Below are 26,253 nucleotides of genomic sequence, written 5' to 3'. Positions count from 1 at the left end.
AATGTGCCTGCATAGAGGGGTTAGCCTACTACAACCCTCACTTTGAGTCTGAGAGGAAAAAACCTTTGTTTTCCCTAAACACTCACACTGTAATTATACTGGTGCAGCCGCGCTTGGATGACGTAGACAGACATTTTCCCAACCCAGTTAGAATGCTCGGCACTCTCAGTCTGGCCAATCACCAGTCTCTGTGTCATCAGTGGCGGAAGTGAACGTCATGACGCAATATGCGTCCAGCAGCTCGGTTTGTCTCCTCTATGATGGCGGGAAGCCGGGGGAGCACAGCGGCGGAATGATCCCGGTACAGAGCGCACATCAGAGGGAGGACCCAGGTGGGAGCCAGTTCGATAACAGACACTGGTGCTGTTGTTTGTGCACATGTGTAGCAGCGCTCATAGTCATACTGGTGACCACACACTGGTGCACAGACTTTGAAACTGCTCAGGGCATGCATATTAACATAATATAGTGCTGGACACGATCCACTCTTTTATTACATGTACAGAGTTCTAACATAATCTTGTAATGTACTGACTCTCTACATACAGTATATATACACATTGCACATTCAGTTGTCAATGCCATGTGCATACATGCACAGAGCGGTCATGTACTGCCTCTACATGTATACACATTGCATAGTCAGCTGTCCATGCACAGAGCTCTAACCCTGTCGTGTACATGGGCAGCCAGCAGTCGCCACAGCCAACGATGGCGCTATCCCTGCTGTGGAAATATGGTATTGCTCACCCTGTTGCCAAAATCAATAGCTGCAGGTGTTGGAAAGGTCAGCGTTGTTGACCATTCTTACACTGAGGGAGATGTATTATAGCAGCACTTATCGTGCTGCTATAACACTTCCTGCATCACCTCATTACCGAGGTGGGAACAGAAAGATGTATTCACATCTTGTCCACTGTAGCAGGGGAGTGAAAACTCCCCCACCCCCCTCCACCGGCGATGCACCCTTGTGCTCATCAGGGCATGCTGATGCACTATCTATGCATGCCCAGCCTCCTGTACTGGTCATGCACGAGTTTATGACACTCGCACGAGAACTCTGGCGCAGCCTGGATCCGGTGGTCACCACAGTGCTGTCACTGCTGCAGAGATAGGGCATAGCCACCCTACAGCTGTCTAAATCAATACATTGCCCAGCACACAGCATCTGTGTGTTTTTCTTTTACATAGAAGTGCCGATATGGAGAGTGGCGCATAGTACCCCTGCTATTTAACGAATACTGGCAGCTGGCCCCATCATACATGAGAAGCGGTATCAACACATATAATGTGCGCTCATACCACTTCTCCCCATTAACGGCTTTTGATAGATTTGCCCCATGATTTATTCCGTGCTTTCTCTTTACATGCCCAGAGAGCTTAACCTGTCTCACTACAGTAGGTGCACAGGGGTAGATGTACTTAGCCTTGGAGAGGGATAAAGTACCAGCCAATAAGCTCCTAATTACCATATTACAGGCTCTGTTTGAAAAAAATGATCCATCGCCAAAGCTTAGTACGTAATTGAGAGCTAAGCTGCTCAGGTCCTGATGTTTCTGTGTACAGATAGCAGAGGCCTGTCAGCGGCTACCTACATATTGAAATGGAGGGCGCACAATGGGATGAAATAGGCAAACCAATAACCCAATATAATAGCATAAAAATTTGTTAAACATTCTTAAAAACATTAAAATTACATGTGTGCCAGGAAACATAGTGACATAAAAACAAATACAGTGGAAGGATGGAAGTCTAAGCCACACCAAACAATGGTGGTTGTGGTGGGCGTTCTGAGTAAACATGGAAGGTCCTGGGCTGTACAGCGTGGCACCTCCGCAATAAACTTGTCCAACAACAAGTAGATCTCCATAGATGAGTTTGAGCTTGGACTGTTACATCAGCTGTAGATAGGCAACAGCAGAGTAAACCTGGTGGAAAATGAAAGTGCTTATATATACATATATCTGTCTAGCTGTATGTTGGAAACATGGAGATATATATATATATATGTGTGTGTGTGTGTATATGTATATATGTGTATATATATATATATATATATATATATATATATATATATAATGTGTGTGTGTGTGTGTGTGTGTGTGTGTGTATATATGTATGTGTGTGTGTGTATATATATATATATATATATATATATATATATATATATATATATATATATATATATATATATATATACTCGAGAATAAGTCGGCTCAAATATAAGCCGAGGCACCTAATTTTACAACAAAAAACTGGGAAAACTTATTGACTCAAGTGGGACCCTCACTCGAGTATAATCCAAGGGGGCTTTTTCAGCATAAAAAAATGTTCTGAAAAAGTAGGCTTATACTCGAGTATATATGGTGTGTATGTATGTATGTATGTTTCTTCTAGAAACTGGGCAGGGACAGCATAAGGGAGTGGACTGTGCCCGCCAACTTCACAAAAGGGACGGGCCCGGCTGCCATTGTCACTAAAGGGGGCAGGCCCGGCCGCCACCATGAAAGGGGTTATATAAGCATTAGCTGCTGCAGTGCAGTAACAAAACTCTTCCTCTACAGGCTGGGTGTTCCAACCCTGTTCGGACACTTGTACTAGACGACTTGATGGGAAGACTTGGTTATGGCATACAGTGACACTCGAGGTATTAACCTTTTGCAGTCCAATTATTTGTATTTTTTTGCAATTCAAACAGTCTGGTTTAAATTATTTTTATCATTATTCAAAAATGTCCTACATTGAATGTTGAACGATGTTAATGGTCTTATTCTAAAGTTGCTCACCATTGGATTTGCTACTAGTACTAGGGCTGTTGAACCTGACTAGACGATGGACCTGAAAGGGTTAAAGAATTGATTTTTAGGGGGGTTTATCCCATTAACTTCCACCCCAGTCCCTATCTGATCCTACCTCCAATCTGTCTTCACAGCTTCCTCTCTCCATATTCAGCAAGTTTGAAACAGATCAGTGTCCCTGCAAAAAATCGCTTTCACTTACTGCTATGATATTTTTAGCACAACAGAATAATTTGGCCTGTCAAGTGGCCTCTAATAGTATCTGGCAGTTCTTCAACTCATAGAGGGGAGGAGGAGTTAGCCTTTTATATAGCATTGTGGTATGCAAATATTCCAAAATCTGAAACTCCAATATACTTCTGATCCCAAGCAATTTGGGTATGGGAGACTCCATTTGTACTATTTATTCAAAATATCAAACTTTTTTGTTTGGCCTGTCAATAGTGCAGAAACATAAAAGCCATCTGCCTGATAAGCCGATGCTGAAATATCACCTTGTTGCCTTAGGTTGGATAAATATGTGACTTTCTTTTACCACCTCTATCTTCAGAAAGCTTGTACATAGAACGTGGGATGGACGATGTTGGTTTGGCGGCTGGCAGAAGCCAGCGGGAGAAAAAGCGATCCTACAAGGACCTACTGCGCGAGGAGGAAGAGACCGCTGAGCAGGTCCGTAAGTCATCAAAAAAGAGACCTAAGGTGAGAAATTTGATTTTGTTTGCTCCAAGCCAAGGTGTACTACACCTTACTGGAGAGTTCCCGAAGTCTACGCCGGAACGGGTTGCAGTGTCCTCATCTGTTGCGGGGCTGTCCAGCTAGTGGTATATTGGCTTTCTTTGCCCTCAGCAGTACTTCACTTGTCTCACCTCAATGTTGATTTTATTATGAATGACCTAATAATAGAATATTCACCATATATAAATGCGCTGTGTATTTTTGGATGTGTTAATTCTGCACTTATTTTAGTTGCACGGGGGTTTCATTGTGCACTTTCCCCATTTCATTCTGTTGTCTATAGTTATAGAATATTGCCGTATAACATGTTTAAAAATGTGTTCTTTCAGATTCAAATACGAAGTATAATTTCTTTCCTATGTACTGCTTCTGTCACAGAGGGATGCAGGTTTTAGCTTCAAAACAGTCACAATTTGTGTCCGGGCAGGCAGGGCATTAAGCAGTTTGGGCTGATGTAAAGTTTGGGTACTTGTTTCCTAGAACGGCGCCCATCGCAAGCATCGCATGTACATCGCATGCCATGTCCGTGATTTTACATAGAAATGCATAGTAAAATGTATATCGCGTCGGTCGCATCGATTTTACATAGGGAACAATGTTAAATGGCCCAATTGACCCGATTTCACATAGGGAACAATGTTAAATGGCCCACAGACCCCAAATAGCCACCCTGAAGTGTGAAATGGCCCCCCCAATTGTTAGGCCACCCCACGATCAACCCGAAGCGTGGCGAGGGCAGCGATCCCGCAAGGGGCGGCGGTACGCATCCTCCGACCGTTTCATACCCCCACTATCCACGTCGGTGTGGAGTTGACAATAGAAAGTGTGGCAAGGGGACGCGGATACCTGTGAAGCCCGCGAGGGGACGCTTATAGCTGTGAAGGTATCCGCGTCCCCTCACGGGGCACGCTGCCCTCGCCACGCTTCGAGCTCGCTGCGCTCGCCACACTTTCTGTTCTCAACTCCACGCCGACGTGGATAGTGGGGGTATGAAATGGTCGGAGGACGCATACCACCGCCCCTCGCCGGATCGCTGCGCTCGCCACGCTTCGGGTTGACGTTGATCGTGGGGTGGCGTTAACAATTGGGGGGGGGCATTTCACACTTCAGGGTGGCTATTTGGGGTCTGTGGGCCATTTAACATTGTTCCCTATGTGAAATCGGGTCAATTGGGCCATTTAACATTGTTTCCTATGTGTAATCGCGTCGGTTGCATCGCATGCGATTTTTTTGGGCCGCATGCGATGCGTCCGACGCGATTTTCTTGTGATGCCTAAGATCAATATCGTGGGCGCCGTTCTAGGAAACAAGTACCAAAGTTTGAAGTGAGTCAGTTTTGTTGATATATCTTGTGTGTTTTCTCACTGCATCTGCTCTGGTGGCAAGTGTAAATGATGATTTGTATGCAACTCTGCTTATGGCTGAATGAGGGGGTAATTGGGTAATAACCGAGTGTAAGAAACAAGGCAAAGTTTAGTGAGTGCATGCTGATATTTACGAAGCATATACTTAGTGCACCTTTACAGTGCTGGACTGGGGATTGTTAAGGCTGTGTAGAGACTGACAGGACTTCAAGAAGAGTCTCCACTTCCACACCATATTTATTCAGCAGTCATCACAAATACGCCCTATAGCGCATATTTTACAGAAATTGTGGATGCGGGACTCCGTTTAAAAAAATGAGCTGGTTCCCAGGGATGCTCTGTGCTGAGGCCAGCTGATACTGAATGCTGATACTGTGTAAATGTGTAGCTAGTTTGCCAAGGGAGGAGGTGTACAAGGCGAGCAGGACTTGGCTAGAGAAGTATACAGTGAATGTCCTATGGGAAGTGTACAATCTGATTAATTTGCATTTGGTTTGATTACTGTACGTGTTTCCTGTTGCTCTGCTGACAAGTACATTTTTGTGTAGCTTTTTCTTCCTTGTAATTCACATGAAGCCATCATGTCCTAACCTGCTTTTTGTACTGTACAAATAATTCTTGCCGATGCTTTGATGCGTTTCCGTTAGGCCAGCTTTACACCTTATTTGCCTGCCACAGGTACATTTAGGTAAACATGCATACACTGTATATCACATCATGAATTTGCACATTAATCCAACTGATGCATTTGTAACCACGGTTTTGTTGGTAGGATGCAGACTTTCTGTTCATGGGGTCGGAGTCACATAAGAAAAAAAAGAAGCATTCCTCAGATGATGCCTACTACCCAGGTATATGCAACCAGCAATCGCCCTTCATTCATATGTGAAGAGGCATCTGCCACAACTCTTCCACATAAGGCCTGATTCAGACCTGTTTGCTAGGCTGCGTGTAAGGTAACCGCCACCAGTTTGAACATCCGACCCCCCCCCCGTGCGCAAATACCCTCGGTAACTTGGGAGCGGATGTGTATGGTAGTGTTCATTCTAGCACCCGCCATATTTGAAAACCCATGCAGTTCCTCTTCCCTGCCTGGGGTGTTGCTGTCTGCTGTGGTGTTTCTAGCACAGGTCTAGTTTGCATATCAGTGCTGATATACAGACCACACTGTGCTACAAGCACTACAGCAGACAGCTCCATCCCAGGCAGAGAAGAGGAACTGCATGGGTTTTCAAATATGGCAGGTGCTAGAATGAACACTAAATGGTACCATCCCCTTGCATGTGGCTGCAAGGAAGAGAAATCATTCAATGGCCGTTGTCTTCCAATTTCGGGCAGGCGCTGATGTCATGTGATGTCACCATGCCTGTGTTAGCTGGCAAACGGCCAGTGTTTTTATGGGGTCGCCCATAAAACGCTGGGTATTCCCCTCCTGGAGTGAATGGCTCGGCGAGTGTGTAAAGGCCCCATACAGTAAAGATTTGGGCCTGATTCGGATGGATCGGAAAATGAAATCGGGCCAAATCGCATGTCTAGACACCCCGTTCGACCCGATGCGTATCACTCGGGAGGTCGGACTGTCTGCACATAAGATTTGCTAAATCTTATGTGCAGCCTGAGGGTGGCAGGGGCAGCGGATGCTGCAAGGCTGCTGGCGGGGGACGCTGCGAGGCGGGCAGGGGTGGGGGACACAAAGGTGGCAGACACTGGTGAGGGGAACTGAGAGCCGAGCAGGAGGAGCAGCAAGAAAGAAAAAAACAATACAAATGAACGGGCAGCCAGTGATTGGCACTCCCTGTTACCTTTGCCGGCTCACCGGCGTTCCCTGCCCGCCACCTATATGTCCGCCGCCCCCCTGCTACTTCCACCTGCAGCTCCCCGGGGGTTCATATAATCGCATGCGATTTATCATATGCAAAACTTGCCACATCAAGTGCCTAATCGTTTGTCCCCCTCCCGGGGAGCTGCCGGGGATAAGGTATGACTAATGTATGGGGGCCTTCACTCATCAAAGTCATACTCTCCCAGGTTTGCACATGCGCAGACCCCAACCATTGGGGAAGGGGCCAAATTGTGACTCGTATGAGCGTTTCTGAATTGGCCCCATAGTTTGCACCTTTGCAGCTCTTTATTGTTTTCTTTCAAAGATTGTTCTTATTTTTTCCATTCTGTTTCCATTAGTAATGCCCTATACCCTGTTTGCTTTTAGAATTATCTCCCTCCGAGGGAAAGAAAAAGAAGCTCCTTCCCAGCTCCCCATCTCCATCCTCTGATACTGCCATGGATCTGCTCAACTCCATGTCTTCCCCCATAATTACTTCAAATAAACTCCCTTCAAAGAAATCAGAGAAGATGGTGGCCTCCTCTTCCAGCTTCCAGTCGCCCATCCAAGTACCACGTAAAGATCACCGTAAAAAAGTTGGAGAAGATGCTGTTGAAGACCTCTCCCACAAAGCTAAAAAACCCAAGCCTCTGACTCTACGTGAGCCAGATGGCTTGCGGATGAAACTCATCTTATCTCCCAAGGAGAAAACAAGTGAGCAAATGTTCCCACAGCAAGAAAGTCCAGCACTCGGTGGCGGAACATCTCCCAAAAAGAGCAGCAAGAAATCATCACGAGACGAAGTGGAGAGAAGCAGCCACAAGAAACATCGAAAAGAGACCCACGCACCAAGGCTCAGTGGGACTCCAGAGTCTGCTTCTTCTTCTGGAGGGGAGCTGGAGGCTGGAGAACTAGTGATTGATGACTCATTCCGAGAAATGAAGAAGAAAAAGAAATCAAAGAAAAGTAAGAAGAAGAAAGACAAACACAAGGAAGACAAACACAAGGAAGACAAGCACCGGAAACACAGTAAAAGCAAAAGAGAGCATGGTCTAGATAGCAGCCCTGCATCAGTCACCGCTCCTATGCTTCCATCACCAACCACTCCTATCACTGTCACGTCTCCTCCTCTACTCTTACCGATACAACCAACAGCAGCACCTCTGGCCACACCCATCATTAGCCCTCATCCTGAGGGTACATCGGATAAGAAAAAGAAGAAAGAGGAGACCGAAAAGGTAAAAATTTGGGGATTTGTTTATTGGGAAGTATTGTTGGGAAACAATAAAACACGAAATCTAACTCTTTTTGCACATGTTACATCAGCCCCACCTGCAGTGCACTTGGTTTTGTCCATTAGAGAGTGATTGTGCCTTTCCGAGTGAATCAGAATAACCTCCATAGTGTGAGGATATAGCTCTCCCTGCTTCTCCTCTTTACCAAGGCAATACAGTAGCAACTATAAATGTATTACCATCTCAGGGATGAATGATTGGCGGAATGAAAACCCCTCCATTGATCCCTGTTGCAGCACCGGAGTCTAGTGATGATGCTATCAGATGACTTACTAGCCATGCATGAGATCCTGCTATTATTGCCAGGTCTCCCATGCAGCCCAGAGCCTAGCAGCTGCCACAGCCAGGGTAAGATCTGTCCGTGCTGTGGAGAACGAGCAACAACACCTGCACATGTCAGAATCAATAGCTACAGGTGTCAGAATGGTCAGTGCTATTGACCATTCATACATTGCCCAACATATTGGCGTGCTATCTTACACATACTGCCAGATTCCACCTCGGAGAGAAGCGGTATCCGTAACTGAGGATCATACATCTACCCCTGAATATTCCTTTTCTGGGACAATAATGTATATTTTTATATTTGAAGGATTTTTTTTTTTGGTGACCCTATAGTTTTTGTAAAATCTATTAAAAAGTAACAATGCACCTTTTACAACACAGAGGAAGCCCTTTAATTTACTTAAGAATATAATTGACTAGAGCTCTTATTAATGTCTTGAGTTTAATGATAAAGGTGTGATAAAGGCTGTAAATGCAAGATATATATTTTTTATTGTTAATGATTTTTTTTTTTACAATAAAAATATTTCTTTTATTTATAGCCAGCACTAAAGAATACAATGTAGCCTAGAACTAGTAGAACTCCTTTACCTCACAGAATTTCATATTCAAACAAGGAATTTGCACAAAGTGCTCATTAAGCAGTCACCGCTCTAGCAATTTAATGAGGCACATAGTCAGAATTTAGTGGAACGCAATAAAAATGAATCTGAATGATCTTTTGGTTTGTTGGATGGCTGTCTCACCTATTTATTATCTTTCCATAAATCTTTTGGTTTGTTGTATGGCTGTCTCACCTATTTATTATCTTTCCATAAATCTTCTGGTGTGTTGTATGGCTGTCAAACCTTTTTATTCTCTTTCCATAAATGTAAAAAAAATCACAGGTCTCAAAATCCATGTTAATGCCCATTCGTCATCTTTATATAATTATGTCTCTTTATATATTGCAATCATGTTATATACCACTTTACAGTGTCATTCATTTAATGTCCTTCAGATTAGTTTCTTTCACGTGCACTCAAACTGGGATTTATTTGTATCAAATGCCAGCTAACACGCCCAAATACAGAAAGAACATGAAACCTCCACTGATCCTTAGCCATTCATATGTGTCAGATACATTTGTGTGATCAGAACAGCGCATACTGCAGCTTTTTTTTCCACTTACATTTGGTCTGTATTACACATACTGTACTAAATAGACAAACCTCATTCTTGTATTATTACCCGTGCTTTCAGTATGTATACAATTACAAATCAGATGCAGCGCCACATAAAGCAGATACATTCATTCATAATGTTCATTCCAGCACCTGCCAACTTTGAAAACCCATGCAGTTCCTCTTCCCCGCCTGGGGTGTCGCTGTCTGCTGCAGGGTTCTACCACAGTGTGGTCTGTATATCGGCACTAATATGCCTACCAGACCTGTGCTAGAAACAGCACAGCAGACAGCGACACCCCAGGCAGGGAAGTGGAACTGCATGGGTTTTCAAAGTTGGTGGGTGCTAGAATGAACACTATAATAGATGATTCTTACATGAATGTTGGTAATCCGTGCTGCCATTGCATGAACTGTCCTAAGTAATATGCCTTTATGAATATTCTATGTGTACAAGCAGCCTAAGAAGAAGAACATGTCTGCATATCAAGTTTTCTCTAAAGAGTACAGAGGCAGCATCATAGCAGAGCATCCAGGCATCGGTAAGAGGTGCACAAACACTTGTTAAAGCTTTGCGGATTTAAAGGGGATTCGGAAACCTAGGGGCAGATGTATTAAGCCTTAACAAGATAAATGCAAGGGTGATAAAGAGAGATAAACGTCCAGCCAATCAACTCCTTACTGACTTTTTTCAAACACAGCCTGTAACATGGCAGTTAGCAGGTGATTGGCTGGATGTTTATCTCTCCTTATCAGCCTTGCATTTATCTCTTGTTAAGGCTTCATACATCTGCCCCCTTGTGCTCTACTTTTCCAGTAATATATCGATGGCTACTTTGGGACATCTACCATTTTCTCAGTACAGATGGGTTCATTTCTTATTGTTAGTGTTGGGCTCCCACAAGTTTAAAATAAAAAATTGACGCCCGTGTCACCAAAACTTTATACAGGTCATACAATTGACTTACTGATTATTCTTAATGTTCCAAATAACTTAAAACCATCATAGTAATCTATTCCCATTATACTATATATTTTGTTGCTAGGTTAGTACATTTTCTGCTAACAATGATTTATAGGTGACTATCCTGGTTACGTTTCTATGAGATTCTTGTTCTGGTTTGATTTTTGTTTTTTAATAATTCACTAGATTTTGGAGAACTCAGTAAGAAGTTGGCTGAAGTGTGGAAGCAGCTGCCGGACAAGGACAAACTTGTAAGCTCAAGGTTTAAAGGGCTTAATAATATTGGCATGTGTGTAACTAGAGATTTCAGTTACAGCTTGAACTTAACACTATTTTGTGGATTTTCCATCCGACTGAACAGACCACTCACATTTTGAGACCATGGCCGGATACACACTTCAGCGATCTCACTCCGTTATGTTATTTCTGGCCAAATCAGAACCGCAAATGGCTGGATCGCTTAGGGGTTTATTCTAATTCATTCTTTCTGACAAAATCCTTCTTAGATGGACAAAACCATGTGCACTGTAGGGGGGCAGATGTAACATGTGCAGATAGAATTAGATTTGGGTGAGTTATTTTGTTTCTGTGCAGGGAAAATACTGACTGCTTTATTTTACACTGCAATATAGATCTCACTTTGAAGAAAAACCCCACCCAAATCTAATTCTCTCTGCACAAGTTACATCTGCCCCACCCGCAGTGCACATGGTTTTGTCCATCTAAGAAGGATTTTGTCAGAAAGAATGAACTAGAATAACCCCCTTAGTGTGTACCCATAAATTTGCACGCTCCTGCTGCAGATTCAACCAGAAGACATAGCTAGCAATGCGATTCTGCCATATACACATGGCATACTCTGTGGCCCCCTGCATCATAAAATGTTTCTGAAGTGTAGCTACCCTTAAATACTTTTAGAGTTTTATAAAAGTAGTTATTGCTCAACCTTAAAATACTGTTGGACTTATCATAGGATAAGCTATATAACAACACTAGGAGGTGTGAAAGGGGATAAGTTTCCTTGGCAAAGGCATCTCAACTTACACCCCTCACTGCCCAATCTTTCCCTAGACTTGCATATTTTTGTGCGCATTCATATAAGGGCACAACATTTTTGTTGTAAGTTTAGAAGTATTGTAAGTTTTACATATTCCCGCAATTACTTGCACTGTAAGTTGTTTCTTGCAAATGGGACCACTGTCATAACTGACCACTGATATAAACTAATAACTTTAAGACTTAATTAGCAAGCAGACCCAGGGGCCTGACTTTTCATGATTAATGTCCAGTGGCCTCCCTGATATGAGAATTGTGGTTTGTGTGAATGTCTCCTAGCTTTTTTCTCTTGTTCCGGTGGTAGGTTTGGAAGCAGAAGGCCCAGTATCTCCAGCACAAACAGAACAAAGCTGAGGCCACCACTGTAAAACGCAAATCCAGCCCTTCAGAGTCCACTTCAAAGAGCAAAGGTATTTATAGGATTTTTTTAGGGCAGGGTGCTGACCACCGGACGGGGTACTTTGTTCAATCGGGAGGACACATTCTATTTGAAACAATTACACATTACGGCACACACTGTAATGCCTCTTACACATTATACCACACACCGTAATGCCCATTACACATTGCATACACCGCAATACCCATTACACATGATGGCACACACCGAAAGTTCTCAGTGGCATGTCAGCACGGTGGGGGTCAGCGTAAGGGTGTACAGTGGCACACAAAAAGGGCAGCATGCATTTTGAGGTTTTAAAAACGGACAGGATGTGGCACCCTGCAAAAAAAAAAAAAAAAAAACCTTAGAGGTAACACTAAGCACCGACATTACAACTCCTGCAGGTGTTTGGTTTTTTCTAATAATCTAAAAACTTGTATTGGGTATTATTTTTACATTGCAGTATTTTTTTCCCTTGTTTCTTGAATTATTAGGATCCTCCTCTTCAGGCCTGTCCTCTCCTCACAAGAAGTCCCCAAGTAGCGTTGTATCCTTCTCCTCCTCTCCAGCTAAAGTCCCTGATACTGAGCCCATTGACGTGGCTGCCCATCTCCAGCTACTGGGAGAGTCCTTGAGCTTGATAGGCCACAGACTTCAAGAAACAGAGGTGATGATCACTAGAGCTGCTTTGTGTTATTCGCTTTTCAGTGTCAACTGGGGGACAGACTGGAACTGGAAAAATGACTTGCCATTAAAATGCCTGGTAAAAAAATAATCAGACAATTCTCTCTGATCCAGGGTATTATCACTTTTGCCTTATGGCAAGGGGCTCCGTCATGCTGGAAAAGGTGTTGTTCATCACCAAACTTTCTTAGAGGGTTGGGAGAAGTTGCTCTTGGAGGATGTTTTGGTTCCATTTTTTAATTCATGGGAAAAAATTAGTGAGCCCGCTACCTTGGCTGAGAAGCAACCCCACACATGAATGCTTTACTGTTGACATGACATGACTGAAGGTAGCACTCCCTTTTTTGTTTTCTGACCAAGCGTTTTTCCAGATGCACCAAACTGAAAGGGGAATTCATCACAGAAAATGTCCTAAGCCAGGGTTGTCAAACTCAAATTCATCGGGGGCCGCATCATCAGTTTGGTCACCCTCAAAGGGCCGGTTGTATCTGTAGGACTATGTGTCCACTCTTTATTATCATAAATTATTGTCACTGCATTCAATTTTTACTGTTTTTTGTAATAATGTAAGTAATAACTCGCTCTGAAAGCAGAAACATAGTCAGAATAATGACAAGTAGATATTCAAATGTACAATTTTTTGAAAAATGATTTTGGGAGGAGTTACCTGGATAATACTTGAGAAAGTTCTCAGGAAAGATATTCCTTCCTGATAGGGGAGATTGGGGACCTGAAAATGACTTATTGGGCTAATATGAGCTGCTTGGATTTTGAGAAAGATGGAAATGGTCACATAGCTATCCTAACACGTCTTAAGTGGCTTAGTCGACCTGAACACTGTTTGGCCTTGAAGTCAAGTTAGGAGGAGAGCAAGGCCTGGTGTGTAAACGTCACCCTCAGTGACAGATCCCCATGTACAGCGGCCAGCCCGAGCTTGACACTACTAACCTATTCCAGTCAGCCGCCTCGCACACACGGTTACCACATGGAATCCAGCAGTAGTAGCGACCAATCACATACTTCCATTGCGCCCATCCGCTACTACCAGTGCGGATCGCCAGCTGCGTGACGTCCCAGCATTTCCCAGCACCAACCCCGCAGCTCCGGCTACGTGAGCTGATTGAAGGGAGAGTGACGTCACACAAGTTCCACAACTCCATCTGGATGCACGCCCTGATTGGCTGCTACTCCATGCAGTAGTAGTGCAAGCCGTCAGACGTGCGGCATGATGTAGGAGTCACAGAGCTTCTGGTAGCTCTCATGCATCTCATGGGACACACTGCGTGCTATCTCCTCAGCAGACTGCAGGCCAGGATCTCAAAAAAAGAAGCGAGAATAAAAGGTGAAGGCTGGCGGCGGCTGCGCGGGCCACATGACGAGGTCTTGCGGGCCAGATCTTGTGTTTGACACCCGTGTCCTAAGCAGTCCAATCCCTGTACCTTTTGCAAAATATCAGGAGGGAAGTGGCTTCTCTGCTGCTCTCCTTGACACCAGGCCATCTCCCAACATGCTTTGCCTCACTGTGCGTGCATGAACGTTCTTCGGCGCTGTGAACCCTTCTAAACAACTATTGAAGCTCTCTTTTTGAAGTTCTTGATAATTCAATAAATGGTTGATTTGCACCTTATTTTTTACTAGCAGCAAAACCCTTGCCTGTGAAAAGCCCTTTTTTGTGCAATGATAACTGCATGGGTTTACAGGTAACCGTGGTTAACAGGAAGAACAATGATTTCAAGCCCCACTCTCCTATTAACCCCTTCCCGACATTTGACGTACATTTACGTCATGGCCGGGAAGCACTTCCCGACACATGGCGTAAATGTACGTCATGGCTTTAAACTGTCACCGCGTCTATAGACGCGGTGACAGTTTCAACATGTCTGCTGTCCCTGACAGCAGACATGTCCGTGCATGCCCCGGGGGGGCTGCGATGCCGCCCCCCCGTCGGCGATCGCTGTGATTGGCTGTTCAGTGTGAACAGCCATTCACAGCGTTTTCCTGTGTCACCGGCGAATAACGTTCGCCGGTGACACGGGATCAGAGGTGATTGGTGCTGTAAAGTACAGCACCAATCACCGCGGGGTGTAAGGGTGACACTGGTGTCACCCCACCTCACCCCGCCCGCCCCCAAAGGCCGTGATTGGTCCGTCGGACCGACGGACCAATCACAGCCAAGGAGGGGGATTTAAACTAACGGTGACTGCACTGCAGACGCCATTCCGGTCTGGAAAGCGTGCAGTGCGGTCACCGTACCCCCCTGCCGCCATACTGACCAGAACCTTGCTGCCTGCAATACTTACTTGATCGCTGCTGATTGATTACTGGATCCTGTTCAATAATTGTGCCTGTGAAATTGTGCTGCTGCACTGTATTAGCTAGATAGATAGAGAGATAGAGAGATAGATAGAGAGATAGATAGAGAGAGATAGAGAGAGATAGAGAGAGAGAGATAGAGAGAGATAGAGAGAGATAGAGAGAGATAGTGTCAGAGAGTGCTATATTTTGTGCTGCTGCAGTGTGATATAGTTATAGATAGAGAGAGAGAGATAGAGAGAGAGAGATAGAGAGAGAGGCCTACTGACAGAGTGCTATATTTTGTGCTGCTGCAGTGTGATAGTTATAGAGAGATAGAGAGAGATAGAGAGAGAGAGATAGAGAGAGATAGTGACAGATTGTGCTATATATTTTTTATATAACTGACTGCTGCCCCCTCCTTTTGTGCTGATCAGTATAAATTAACTGATCAGTAACTTTTTGGGGGCGCAGGTTTTTTTTTATATATAGATATACCTGTGAGTGCTGCTGCTGCAGTGTCATAGAGTGTTAGATAGTGTTAGATAGTGAGAGATAGAGAGATAGAGAGAGATAGTGATAGAGAGTGCTAAATTTTGTGTCTGCTGTCCCCGCCTTTTGTGCTGATCACTATATCTGAGGTGATCAGCAACTTTTTTGGGGGTACAGAGGTTTTTTTTTTTTTATATATACCTGTCAGTTGCACCAAAGGTTGTGCACCTGCTGCACCTCACTGGTAATCAGTGTCGCATCACTGATCACCTTTTTTTTTTGTGTGTGTGCTGTGGGGTATTTTTTTAATTTTTTTTTTTACACACACTGTGATTTTGTGGGTGTCCTGTGGCCGCTGTGCGCTGATCAGTGACGTACATCACTGATCATCTTTTTCGGCACAGGGTTGATCTATTTTTTTTTTTTTTTGATCAAATTCCTGTTGCCTTTGAGCGCTGTTCAGTGACAGACGTTACTGACCAACATCTGTGCTCAATTTTTGGCGCAGGACCTTTTTTTTTTTTAACCCCTTCCTTTTTTTTTTTTTAACCCCTTCATTTTTTTTTTTTTTTTTACCCCTTCATTTTTTTTTTTTTTATTGGTATAAAGCATTTTTTTTTTTTTTCTGCACTACATACACACTACACACTACATACCCCCCGGATTGAAATAAAGTTTGTGCCCCCCCCTACACTATACACGTGTTGAAACATTTCACTACCGGTAACACAAAAATACAAATGGCATCCCAAATGTCCTCCCAAATGTCCTCCCAAATGTCCTCCCAATCATCCAGGAGAATGTATTCAGTGGAGGAGGCATATGCCATGCTTGCTTCTGACTCTGACACAGGCAGTGATGCAAGCGGGGAATTTGAAGGATTTGCCTTAAGCTCCTCTTCCTCCTCTGCTGATGAGGGACCCCCTCAAAGACGCCCCCGTAGATCAGCTGAGATTCCCCCCCCAATAATTGATCTAGTATGGACCCCACCACCAGACAATTTTGAGCCCCAGGTTCCTGAGTTTTTGGGCATGCCAGGAATCCAATTTGATTCCACAGGTCTCAGAGAAATTGACTTTTTCAAATTATTTTTCTCTGATGATTTTATAAATTTAATGGTGGACCAAACTAATTTATATGCCCAGCAGTTTATTGCTCAAAACCCCACGTCATCATTTGCTAGGTGGACCCCTGTAGATGCAGTAGAGATGATGACGTTTTGGGGTCTGGTGTTTCATATGGGCATAGTAAAAAAGCCAGAAATTAGGCAATATTGGAGTACAGATGTTCTGTACAGTACTCCATTTTACCGTATGGCCATGCCCCGGACTCGATTTGAGACAATTCTTAAATTCATACATTACACCGATAATGCACAGTGCCCACCCAGAGATGATCCCACCTTTGACCGGCTATTCAAAGTCAGGCCGGTCATTGATCATTTCAGTGCCAAATTTGAAGAGGTGTACATCCCTGAAAAATTTATTTGTATCGACGAGTCCCTTATACATTTTAAAGGAAGGGTTAAATTCCGCCAGTACCTTCCCAATAAGAGGGCAAGGTATGGCATAAAAATGTATAAGCTGTGTGAAAGCACCTCAGGGTACACTCACAGGTTTAGGGTATATGAAGGGAAGGATTCAAGAATTGAACCGCCAGAATGCCCCCCCTCCCTCGTAGGTGTTAGTGGGAAAATTGTCTGGGATTTAGTGCACCCCTTCCTGGATAAAGGTTATCACCTCTATGTGGATAACTATTACACTAGCATCCCCCTGTTTAAGGCCCTTGGTTCAAGAGGTACAGCAGCTTGCGGTACTGTGCGCAAGAACCAAAGAGGCCTCCCAAAAACGCACATTGCCCAAGTAATGAGAAGGGGTGAAAGCAGGGGAATATGCAACGAAAATATGTTGTTGGTCAAATATAAGGACAAGAGGGATGTCCTTATACTGACAACAATTCACGGAGACAGTACCACCTCCGTCCCTGTACGAGGTGCTAGTACCCACACCTCCAAACCTAATTGTATCCTGGATTACAATAGGTACATGGGCGGAGTGGATCTTTCAGATCAGGTACTGAAGCCGTACAGTGCCCTGCGGAAAACAAAAATCTGGTACAAGAAGGTGGCCGTGTATATCATCCAGATGGCACTGTATAACGCTTACGTGCTATTCCGTTCTACCGGCCAGAGGGGGACATTTATGCACTTTCAAGAGGAAGTCATAAAGGGCCTAATATTTGGGAACCAGCAGGCAGAGGGCCCCAGTACTTCTAGTACTGGCCCCCGTATTGTACCAGGGCAGCATTTTCCTGATGAAATCCCCTCCACTGGAAAAAAGGGCAGGACACAAAAAAGGTGCAAAGTTTGCTATAAAAAGGGAATAAGAAAGCAAACTATTTTCCAGTGTGACACTTGCCCCGACAAACCCGGCCTATGTATAAAGGAGTGTTTTAAATTATACCACACATCTATGGAATATTAGGTTCATAATTTCACCGTGCTTCGGGGGTCTTGCTAATGCCACATAGCACCCACCATTCATTCCACCAGAATCTGAGCCGCAAAATCCAAAAATCACTCCTTCCCTTCTGAGTCCTGCCATGCACCCAACTGGTATTTTTTGGTCACATGTGAGGCATTGCCATACTTGGGAGAAATTGGGGCACAGATTTTGGGGTGCTTTTTCTCCTTCATTCCTTGTGAAATTGAAAAATTTTGAGCCAGAACTGCATTTTTGTGTAAAAAAATGTAATTTTTCATGTTCACTGCCCACTTGTATCAAAATTGGTGAAACCCCTGGGGGTTTGAAATGTACACTATACCCCTAGATGAATTCCCTGAGGGGTGTAGTTTGCAAAATGGGGTCACTTGTGGGGGGGTTCCACTGTATTGGTGCTTTGGGGGTCTTGCTAATGCGACATAGCACCCACCATTATTCCACCAGAATTTGTGCTGCAAAATCCAAATATCACTCCTTCCCTTCTGAGTCCTGCCACTTTTTGGTCACACATGAGGCATTGCCGTACTCGGGAGAAATTGGGGCACAGATTTTGGGGTGCTTTGTCTCCTTCATTCCTTCTGAAAATGAAAAATTTTGAGCCAGAACTGCATTTTTGTGTAAAAAAATGTAATTTTTCATTTTCACTGCCCACTTGTATCAAAATTGGTGAAACCCCTGGGGGTTTGAAATGTACACTCTACCCCTAGATGAATTCCCTGAGGGGTGTACTTCGCAAAATGGGGTGACTTGTGGGGGGGTTCCACTGTATTGGTGCAACATAGCACCCACCATTCATTCCACCAGAATCTGAGCTGCAAAATCCAAAAAATCACTCCTTCCGTTCTGAGTCCTGCCATGCACCCAACTGGTATTTTTTGGTCACATGTCAGGCATTGCCGTACTCGGGAGAAATTGGGGCACAGATTTTGGGGTGCTTTTTCTCCTTCATACCTTCTGAAAATTAAAAATTTTGAGCCAGAACTGCATTTTTGTGTAAAAAAATGTAATTTTTCATGTTCACTGCCCACTTGTATCAAAATTGGTGAAACCCCTGGGGGTTTGAAATGTACACTATACCCCTAGATGAATTCCCTGAGGGGTGTAGTTTGCAAAATGGGGTGACTTGTGGGGGGGTTCCACTGTATTGGTGCTTGGGGGGTCTTGCTAATGCCACATAGCACCCACCAAAATTCCACCAGAATCTGAGCTGCAAAATCCAAAAATCACTCCTTCCCTTCTGAGTCCTGCCATGCACCCAACTGGTATTTTTTGGTCACATGTCAGGCATTGCCGTACTCGGGAGAAATTGGGGCACAGATTTTGGGGTGCTTTTTCTCCTTCATACCTTCTGAAAATGAAAAATTTTGAGCCAGAACTGCATTTTTGTGTAAAAAAATGTAATTTTTCATGTTCACTGCCCACTTGTATCAAAATTGGTGAAACCCCTGGGGGTTTGAAATGTACACTATACCCCTAGATGAATTCCCTGAGGGGTGTAGTTTGCAAAATGGGGTGACTTGAGGGGGGGTTCCACTGTATTGGTGCTTGGGGGGTCTTGCTAATGCCACATAGCACCCACCAAAATTCCACCAGAATCTGAGCTGCAAAATCCAAAAATCACTCCTTCCCTTCTGAGTCCTGCCATGCACCCAACTGGTATTTTTTGGTCACATGTCAGGCATTGCCGTACTCGGGAGAAATTGGGGCACAGATTTTGGGGTGCTTTTTCTCCTTCATACCTTCTGAAAATGAAAAATTTTGAGCCAGAACTGCATTTTTGTGTAAAAAAATGTAATTTTTCATGTTCACTGCCCACTTGTATCAAAATTGGTGAAACCCCTGGGGGTTTGAAATGTACACTATACCCCTAGATGAATTCCCTGAGGGGTGTAGTTTGCAAAATGGGGTGACTTGTGGGGGGGTTCCACTGTATTGGTGCTTGGGGGGTCTTGTTAATGCCACATAGCACCCACCAAAATTCCACCAGAATCTGAGCTGCAAAATCCAAAAATCACTCCTTCCCTTCTGAGTCCTGCCATGCACCCAACTGGTATTTTTTGGTCACATGTCAGGCATTGCCGTACTCGGGAGAAATTGGGGCACAGATTTTGGGGTGCTTTTTCTCCTTCATACCTTCTGAAAATGAAAAATTTTGAGCCAGAACTGCATTTTTGTGTAAAAAAATGTAATTTTTCATGTTCACTGCCCACTTGTATCAAAATTGGTGAAACCCCTGGGGGTTTGAAATGTACACTATACCCCTAGATGAATTCCCTGAGGGGTGTAGTTTGCAAAATGGGGTGACTTGAGGGGGGGTTCCACTGTATTGGTGCTTGGGGGGTCTTGCTAATGCGACATAGCACCCACCAAAATTCCACCAGAATCTGAGCTGCAAAATCCACAAAATCACTCCTTCCGTTCTGAGTCCTGCCATGCACCCAACTGGTATTTTATGGTCACATGTCAGGCATTGCCGTACTCGGGAGAAATTGGGGCACAGATTTTGGGGTGCTTTTTCTCCTTCATACCTTCTGAAAATTAAAAATTTTGAGGCAGAACTGCATTTTTGTGTAAAAAAATGTAATTTTTCATGTTCACTGCCCACTTGTATCAAAATTGGTGAAACCCCTGGGGGTTTGAAATGTACACTATACCCCTAGATGAATTCCCTGAGGGGTGTACTTTGCAAAATGGGGTGACTTGTGGGGGGGTTCCACTGTATTGATGCAACATAGCACCCACCATTCATTCCACCAAAATCTGAGCCGCAAAATCCAAAAATCACTCCTTCCCTTCTGAGTCCTGCCATGCACCCAACTGGTATTTTTTGGTCACATGTGAGGCATTGCCGTACTCGGGAGAAATTGGGGCACAGATTTTGGGGTGCTTTTTCTCCTTCATACCTTCTGAAAATTAAAAATTTTGAGCCTGAACTGCATTTTTGTGTAAAAAAATGTAATTTTTCATTTTCACTGCCCACTTGTATCAAAATTGGTGAAACCCCTGGGGGTTTGAAATGTACACTATACCCCTAGATGAATTCCCTGAGGGGTGTAGTTTGCAAAATGGGGTGACTTGTGGGGGGGTTCCACTGTATTGGTGCTTGGGGGGTCTTGCTAATGCGACATAGCACCCACCAAAATTCCACCAGAATCTGAGCTGCAAAATCCAAAAATCACTCCTTCCCTTCGGAGTCCTGCCATGCACCCAACTGGTATTTTTTGGTCACATGTGAGGCATTGCCGTACTCGGGAGAAATTGGGGCACATATTTTGGGGTGCTTTTTCTCCTTCATTCCTTGTGAAAATTAAAAATTTTGAGCCAGAACTGCATTTTTGTGTAAAAAATTTAATTTTTCATTTTCAATGCCCAGTTGTACCACAATTGGTGAAACCCCTGGGGGTTTGAAATGTACACTATACCCCTAGATGAATTCCCTGAGGGGTGTAGTTTGCAAAATGGGGTCACTTGTGGGGGGGTTCCTAAATTTTAGCATCTTATGGTGCCTAGAAACCTACATGGTGCCTAAAAAATAATCTCAGAAAAAGGAGTCTCCAAAATCAAGTAGGTGCTCCTTCTATTATGAAGCCTGTGGTTTGGTCAACGTGCACACTAGGGCCACATATAGGATATTTATGAAAACAAAAGAATTGGGGGAATCAATTTTTAGTCACATTTCTCTAGTAAAATGTACTGTGTTCCTTAGAAAAATGTATTAAAATTGCAAATCTGCAAAAAAAAAGAAATTTTGAAATTTCACCTACACTTTGTTTTAATTCCTGTGAAACACCTAAAGGGTTAACAAACTTCCAAAATGCTGTTTTGAATACTGTGAGGGGTGCAGTTTTTGAAATGGCATCATTTATGGGGGTGTCTCACATACAAGTCCCTCAAAGTCACATCAGAACTGAACTGGTCCCTAAAAAAATCAGTGTTTGAAATTTTCTTGAAAATTTGAGAATTTGCTATTCATATTGTAAGCCTCCTAGTGTCCAAAAAAATGAAAAGGAAGTTGAAATAATGATGGAAATATAAAGTAGACATATGGTCTATGTTAGTTATTAACTATTTTGAGTGGTATGATTATTTGTCTCACAAGCAGAAAATTTAACATTTTGCAAATCGCTAAATTTTCCATTTTTTCACGACATTTTGGTATTTTTCACAAAAAAACACAGACTGTATCGACCCAAATTTACCACTAATTTGAAGTACAATGTGTCACGAAAAAACAATCTCAAAATCACTGGGATAAGTAAAAGCAAAAAAAAGTTATCCCCACTTAAGTGAGACATGTCAGATTTGAAAAAAATGGCTCTGTCAGGAACGCCAAAACTAGCTCTGTCAGGAAGGGGCTAAAGCTTCCAATGTGTTATTCTATCTCAGTCATTGTGATGGTGGCCTCCTGCCTTATCCTCATCAATGCTGTGTCAACGAGAGAATCACTGACCTGTCAGCTGGTCCTACCGTGGCCTGGGATGAAATGCAGTGGAAATGTTTTGGGGATTAAGTTCATTGTCATGACAAAAGCTGCACTAACTTTTCATAAGATGTTAAAAGCTGGTAAAACTCATGAGTGCAATAGATTGTCTTTATTTTTTTCTTCTAAGTTGCTGCCTTGTATTTTATCTTAACTGTTCTTGTTTTTCAGGGAATGGTTGCAGTGTCTGGTAGCTTGTCTGTGTTGTTGGATTCCATCCTTTGTGCCATGGGGCCGTTGGTGTGTCTCACTAGCCATGTTCCCCAGCTCAGTGGCTGCCCGAAGCAAGTTTTAGTAAGTGCTGCACTGTGCTAATTAGATGTTCGTGGGTGGAGCTTTGGTTTAGCAGCTGGTAATCTCCGCCTTCTTTCAAATTTCTATTGTAGACTGTGAGCATCATGGGTAATGTTTGTGGAGTTTTCCTGCAAATACCCCTCTTAGCATTTGGGTATAAATCATTGGGGTAAACTTAAAAAATCAGAATCAGATTTTATACTTTCGTTTACTTGGAATTTGATTCCGGTTACAATGCAACTGCCGAGAGACAACATAACGGGGAGGAATACAATATACATATAGTGTTCCCTCTAGAAATGAGGGCGGGCAGGGCGCCGCTGCACGGGGGCAGCGCAAGGGGGGCGGACTGGGCCCGCCGACGTCACAATTGTGGGCGGTCCTGGGCCGCGACGTCACGAAAAGGGGTGTGCCCGTGCCGCGGCGTCATGAAAAGGGGCGTGCCCGGGCCGCGACGTCACTAAAGGAGGCGGGCCCGGCACCGCCGAAGTTACCGTGCTGCCGAGGAAGCGCTGGGAATCGCCGTCTAAGGCGGCGCTGCGCTTCCCTGTGCACACAGCCAGGGCAGGCACCACGCTGTTTTAGCGAGGCGCTGCTAGCAGGGCAGGGCACATTTTGCCCTGTAAAAATCGGGCAGGGCGCAGCGCCCCGCTAAAACAGCCTAGCGGGAACACTATACATAGACAGTGTGGAGCACAGTGTATATTACTTTACAGTTTTTGGTTTGGGGGCTTGCTAGAATTGTTCAGGAAGTGGACTGCTCAGGGAAAGAAGCTTCTACTTGACTTTGCAGGAATTCAAAAGTCAATTAGAAGCATAAAAAGGCTTCTTTCCCCAAGCAGTCCACTTAAAGCTTCTAAAGATGAAAATAATTGATGTTGCCCATAGTAACCAGATTCTGTCTTTTTTATTTTCTAGTATACCATTTTCTAGCTCTTAATTCTTGCTCTGATATAGTCTATTTGGGTGTAGCATGCACACAAAGCAGTGTGCATCCAGCACTGGATCAAAGATTCAGTGTCGGCCTCTCTAAAATGCAAGAGGGCATGCTAAAGCAATTCAATCCTCTCCTTATTCAGTAATACAGGTTGAGTATCCCTTATCCGAAATGCTCTGGGCATTTTGGATAAGGGATTTTTTCGGATTTTGGAATACATTTTTTTTTTTCATATCTACCTGGCCCCATGGTGGTGCCCCGATGCCCCCCACAGCCGCCTTTAGGATACTATTCAGCAGCATCTCCGGTCCCAGGGGCCGGAGATGACACTGAAGAGGGTCGTGGACATGGGGGGACATGGTAAGTATGACAAAAAGCATTCTAAAAAAAAAAAAAAAAATTCTGAAGAACCACGGTTTTCGGTATAGTATGACAAAAAGCATTAAAAAAAAAAAAAAAAAAAAAAAGAAATATTCTGAAGAACCACGGTTTTCGATATTTTTTTTTTTTTTTTTGGAATACACGAATAAGGGAGACACCCGTATTCAGTATGTGGAAACAAGTTTATAAACCCATTGTTCCATACTACGATGAAAAGAACGGGGATTAGATTTTTTATTTAATCTACTTTAGTTGTTCTTGCATTTGATATGCTATTCTATGTAGGAACGGCAATTATATAAAATTTGTTGTTAATTTTAAATGCTAATAGTTTGTTTACTCCTTCTTCTTTCTTCAGTCCAACACTTTGGACAACATTGCCTACGTGATGCCTGGCTTGTGACTACAACAAGAGACGTGACCTGTGGAATTAAGAAAAAACACAGACACATATAAAAATGTACAGTGCTGTATTATATGTATACAACTTGTAAGTCTATTTTATACCCCCTAGTCACTTTATTGTAATTTTTAGAGCAAATGTTCTGTGAAATCTACATGTCGACCTGCACCAGAGTTACTGAAAATGTTGAAACCTAATCATCGTTCTTACAATACAAGATTAGTTCGTTATCGGCAGCGCTATCAGGTTTTTATTCTTCAGTGCAACACTGAAGTCTACATTTTTTTTGTTCAATTAAAAATTAAGCACAAGCGCCTGAAATTGGAACTTCATACACAAAATGAAATGCTTTATTTTACAAATTAATTCCCAGAATTTATGTATAGAAAATAGATAAATATGCATCTTATACTGACTTCCATCAGACCCATAATTTCCTGTATGTCAGTCAGTGGGTGATGACGTGTGTATTAACACAGGGTTAATGCAGAGCAGAATGCGAGTCAGGTGTAATATACTCCTCCATAGGCCTGGCTCGCTACCCATCAGAAGTGCGTATTTGCACCAGTGCTAACCTTGGTGAAAAAAAATATTCTGAAAACCAGCATATTTAGGCATGTGCATAGTTCTGTGTGGTCTACTATAGGGAAAGGATTTAGCTAAAGTGGAGTCAGTGTCGTGTACCCCTTTTTCTTCTACGATCCCCATGGCAGCCAAGACCTTGGGATTTCATCCCTCTCCCTCTAGTTAGACAGGCTGTTTTTTCCTTAGGACCTCCCTCTGTTAGTATAAATCCCAGCTCCTCCCCATCCACCTTGTCTTTTTTTCCTGTCTCCTTTCGTTTAGTTAGAGAGGCAGAGCAGGTTTGTTTTTTTTTTCAGGGAGCTTACCTTAGGTAAGGGGCACTCTGGGGGACAGAGCAGCATGGGAGCGTGGACCTGCGGTCTCCTGCCCATGTGGAAACGGCCTGGGATCATGGCCAGCATTCAAGTCCAGGCTAGCACGGCGGTTATCTTGGAGCTCCGGCAGGGGTAAGTCTCCTGTGATGTGGTACAAGCCGGCTACAGCAGCGGGCAGCGTGTCCGCGGCTTCCGGATGCGTGGTCGCGGACTACAGTACCCAGAAGTCAGAGCGTTACAGACGCGACTTCCGGGTACGGATTAATAAATGCCTGTATGAACTACACTTCCCACAAGGCCGTGCGCGTGACGCACTTCCGGTGCGGGCGCGGCGGGAAAGGAGCACAAGATACAGGCTATTTAAACCCTGTGTGTGCTTGTAGCAGCAGTATGCAGTTGCTGCTGGTGAGAGAGGTTGCTGCATCTAGTGTGAATTACTGCCGGATAAGGTGAGACTGACTGCTGCTGCAGTTAGTAACTGGAGTATGGACTAGTGGACTTATGTTAATGCAGTGTGTCTATTATAGGACTGCGTGTTATTCTGCTAAAATGGATGCGCCTTCCCCCCCAAGGACAGATAGTGCCCCTGTGAGGTAAGCTCCGGTATTACAGATAGGTAGGAAGAATTAATTTTTTATTATGATAGTGACAGGCTTTTTTACTGTTTTGTAGTGTGCCTGCCAATCCGGTGGTTCCCAAGAAGAAAATAGCAAAAAAGAAAAATATTGATAAAAGCTGTATGGTCTGCGATAAAGTATTCTCCGGACCTCAGACAAAATCTGTATGTGATAAATGTGATACTCAGCAAGTTTCTACTCCTGAGCAACCAAAAATCCTAAAGGATTTAATGGAATGGATGAAGAGTTCATTTGTTTCCAAAGAGGAATATTTGGGAACACAGAGTAAGAGATCTAGGGATCAGGCCGGGTTCGATGATAACGATGATGATGATGATGAGGAGGCTGCGTCAGGAGGAATTCCGGATGCAGACTATGTGCCCTCTGACGAATCTGGAGAGATTAAGGA

The 26,253-nt window shown here is 43.8% G+C and overlaps 1 protein-coding gene across 4 annotated transcripts; it reads left to right on the top strand.

Annotated features, from left to right (window-relative positions):
* The first annotated feature begins 176 nt into the window (after window positions 1-176).
* On the top strand, window positions 177-25,037 carry HMGXB4 (HMG-box containing 4). Of its 4 annotated transcripts, none has more exons than XM_083156450.1 (11): window positions 195-332; window positions 2,565-2,647; window positions 3,349-3,497; window positions 5,670-5,748; window positions 7,107-7,957; window positions 9,920-10,004; window positions 10,613-10,677; window positions 11,787-11,892; window positions 12,359-12,531; window positions 22,485-22,607; window positions 24,284-25,034. In XM_083156450.1, exons 2-11 carry the CDS (start codon window positions 2,626-2,628, stop codon window positions 24,326-24,328), a joined length of 1,698 nt encoding a protein of 565 aa, XP_083012576.1. In that variant the 5' UTR covers window positions 195-332; window positions 2,565-2,625; the 3' UTR covers window positions 24,329-25,034. The 4 variants fall into 4 exon arrangements, with proteins under 4 accessions (XP_083012574.1, XP_083012575.1, XP_083012576.1 ...); XM_083156452.1 differs by having other exon boundaries at window positions 9,923-10,004; window positions 24,284-25,032; XM_083156448.1 differs by lacking the exon at window positions 2,565-2,647 and having other exon boundaries at window positions 177-332; window positions 24,284-25,037.
* Window positions 25,038-26,253: the final 1,216 nt, after the last annotated feature.

This window comes from Crinia signifera, chromosome 8 (genome assembly GCF_055691185.1).
Source record: "Crinia signifera chromosome 8, ASM5569118v1, whole genome shotgun sequence".
NCBI classification, from domain to species: domain Eukaryota; kingdom Metazoa; phylum Chordata; class Amphibia; order Anura; family Myobatrachidae; genus Crinia; species Crinia signifera.
The sequence above is the reverse complement of the archived record's forward strand: the minus strand, read 5'-3'. Positions and strand labels throughout refer to the sequence as shown.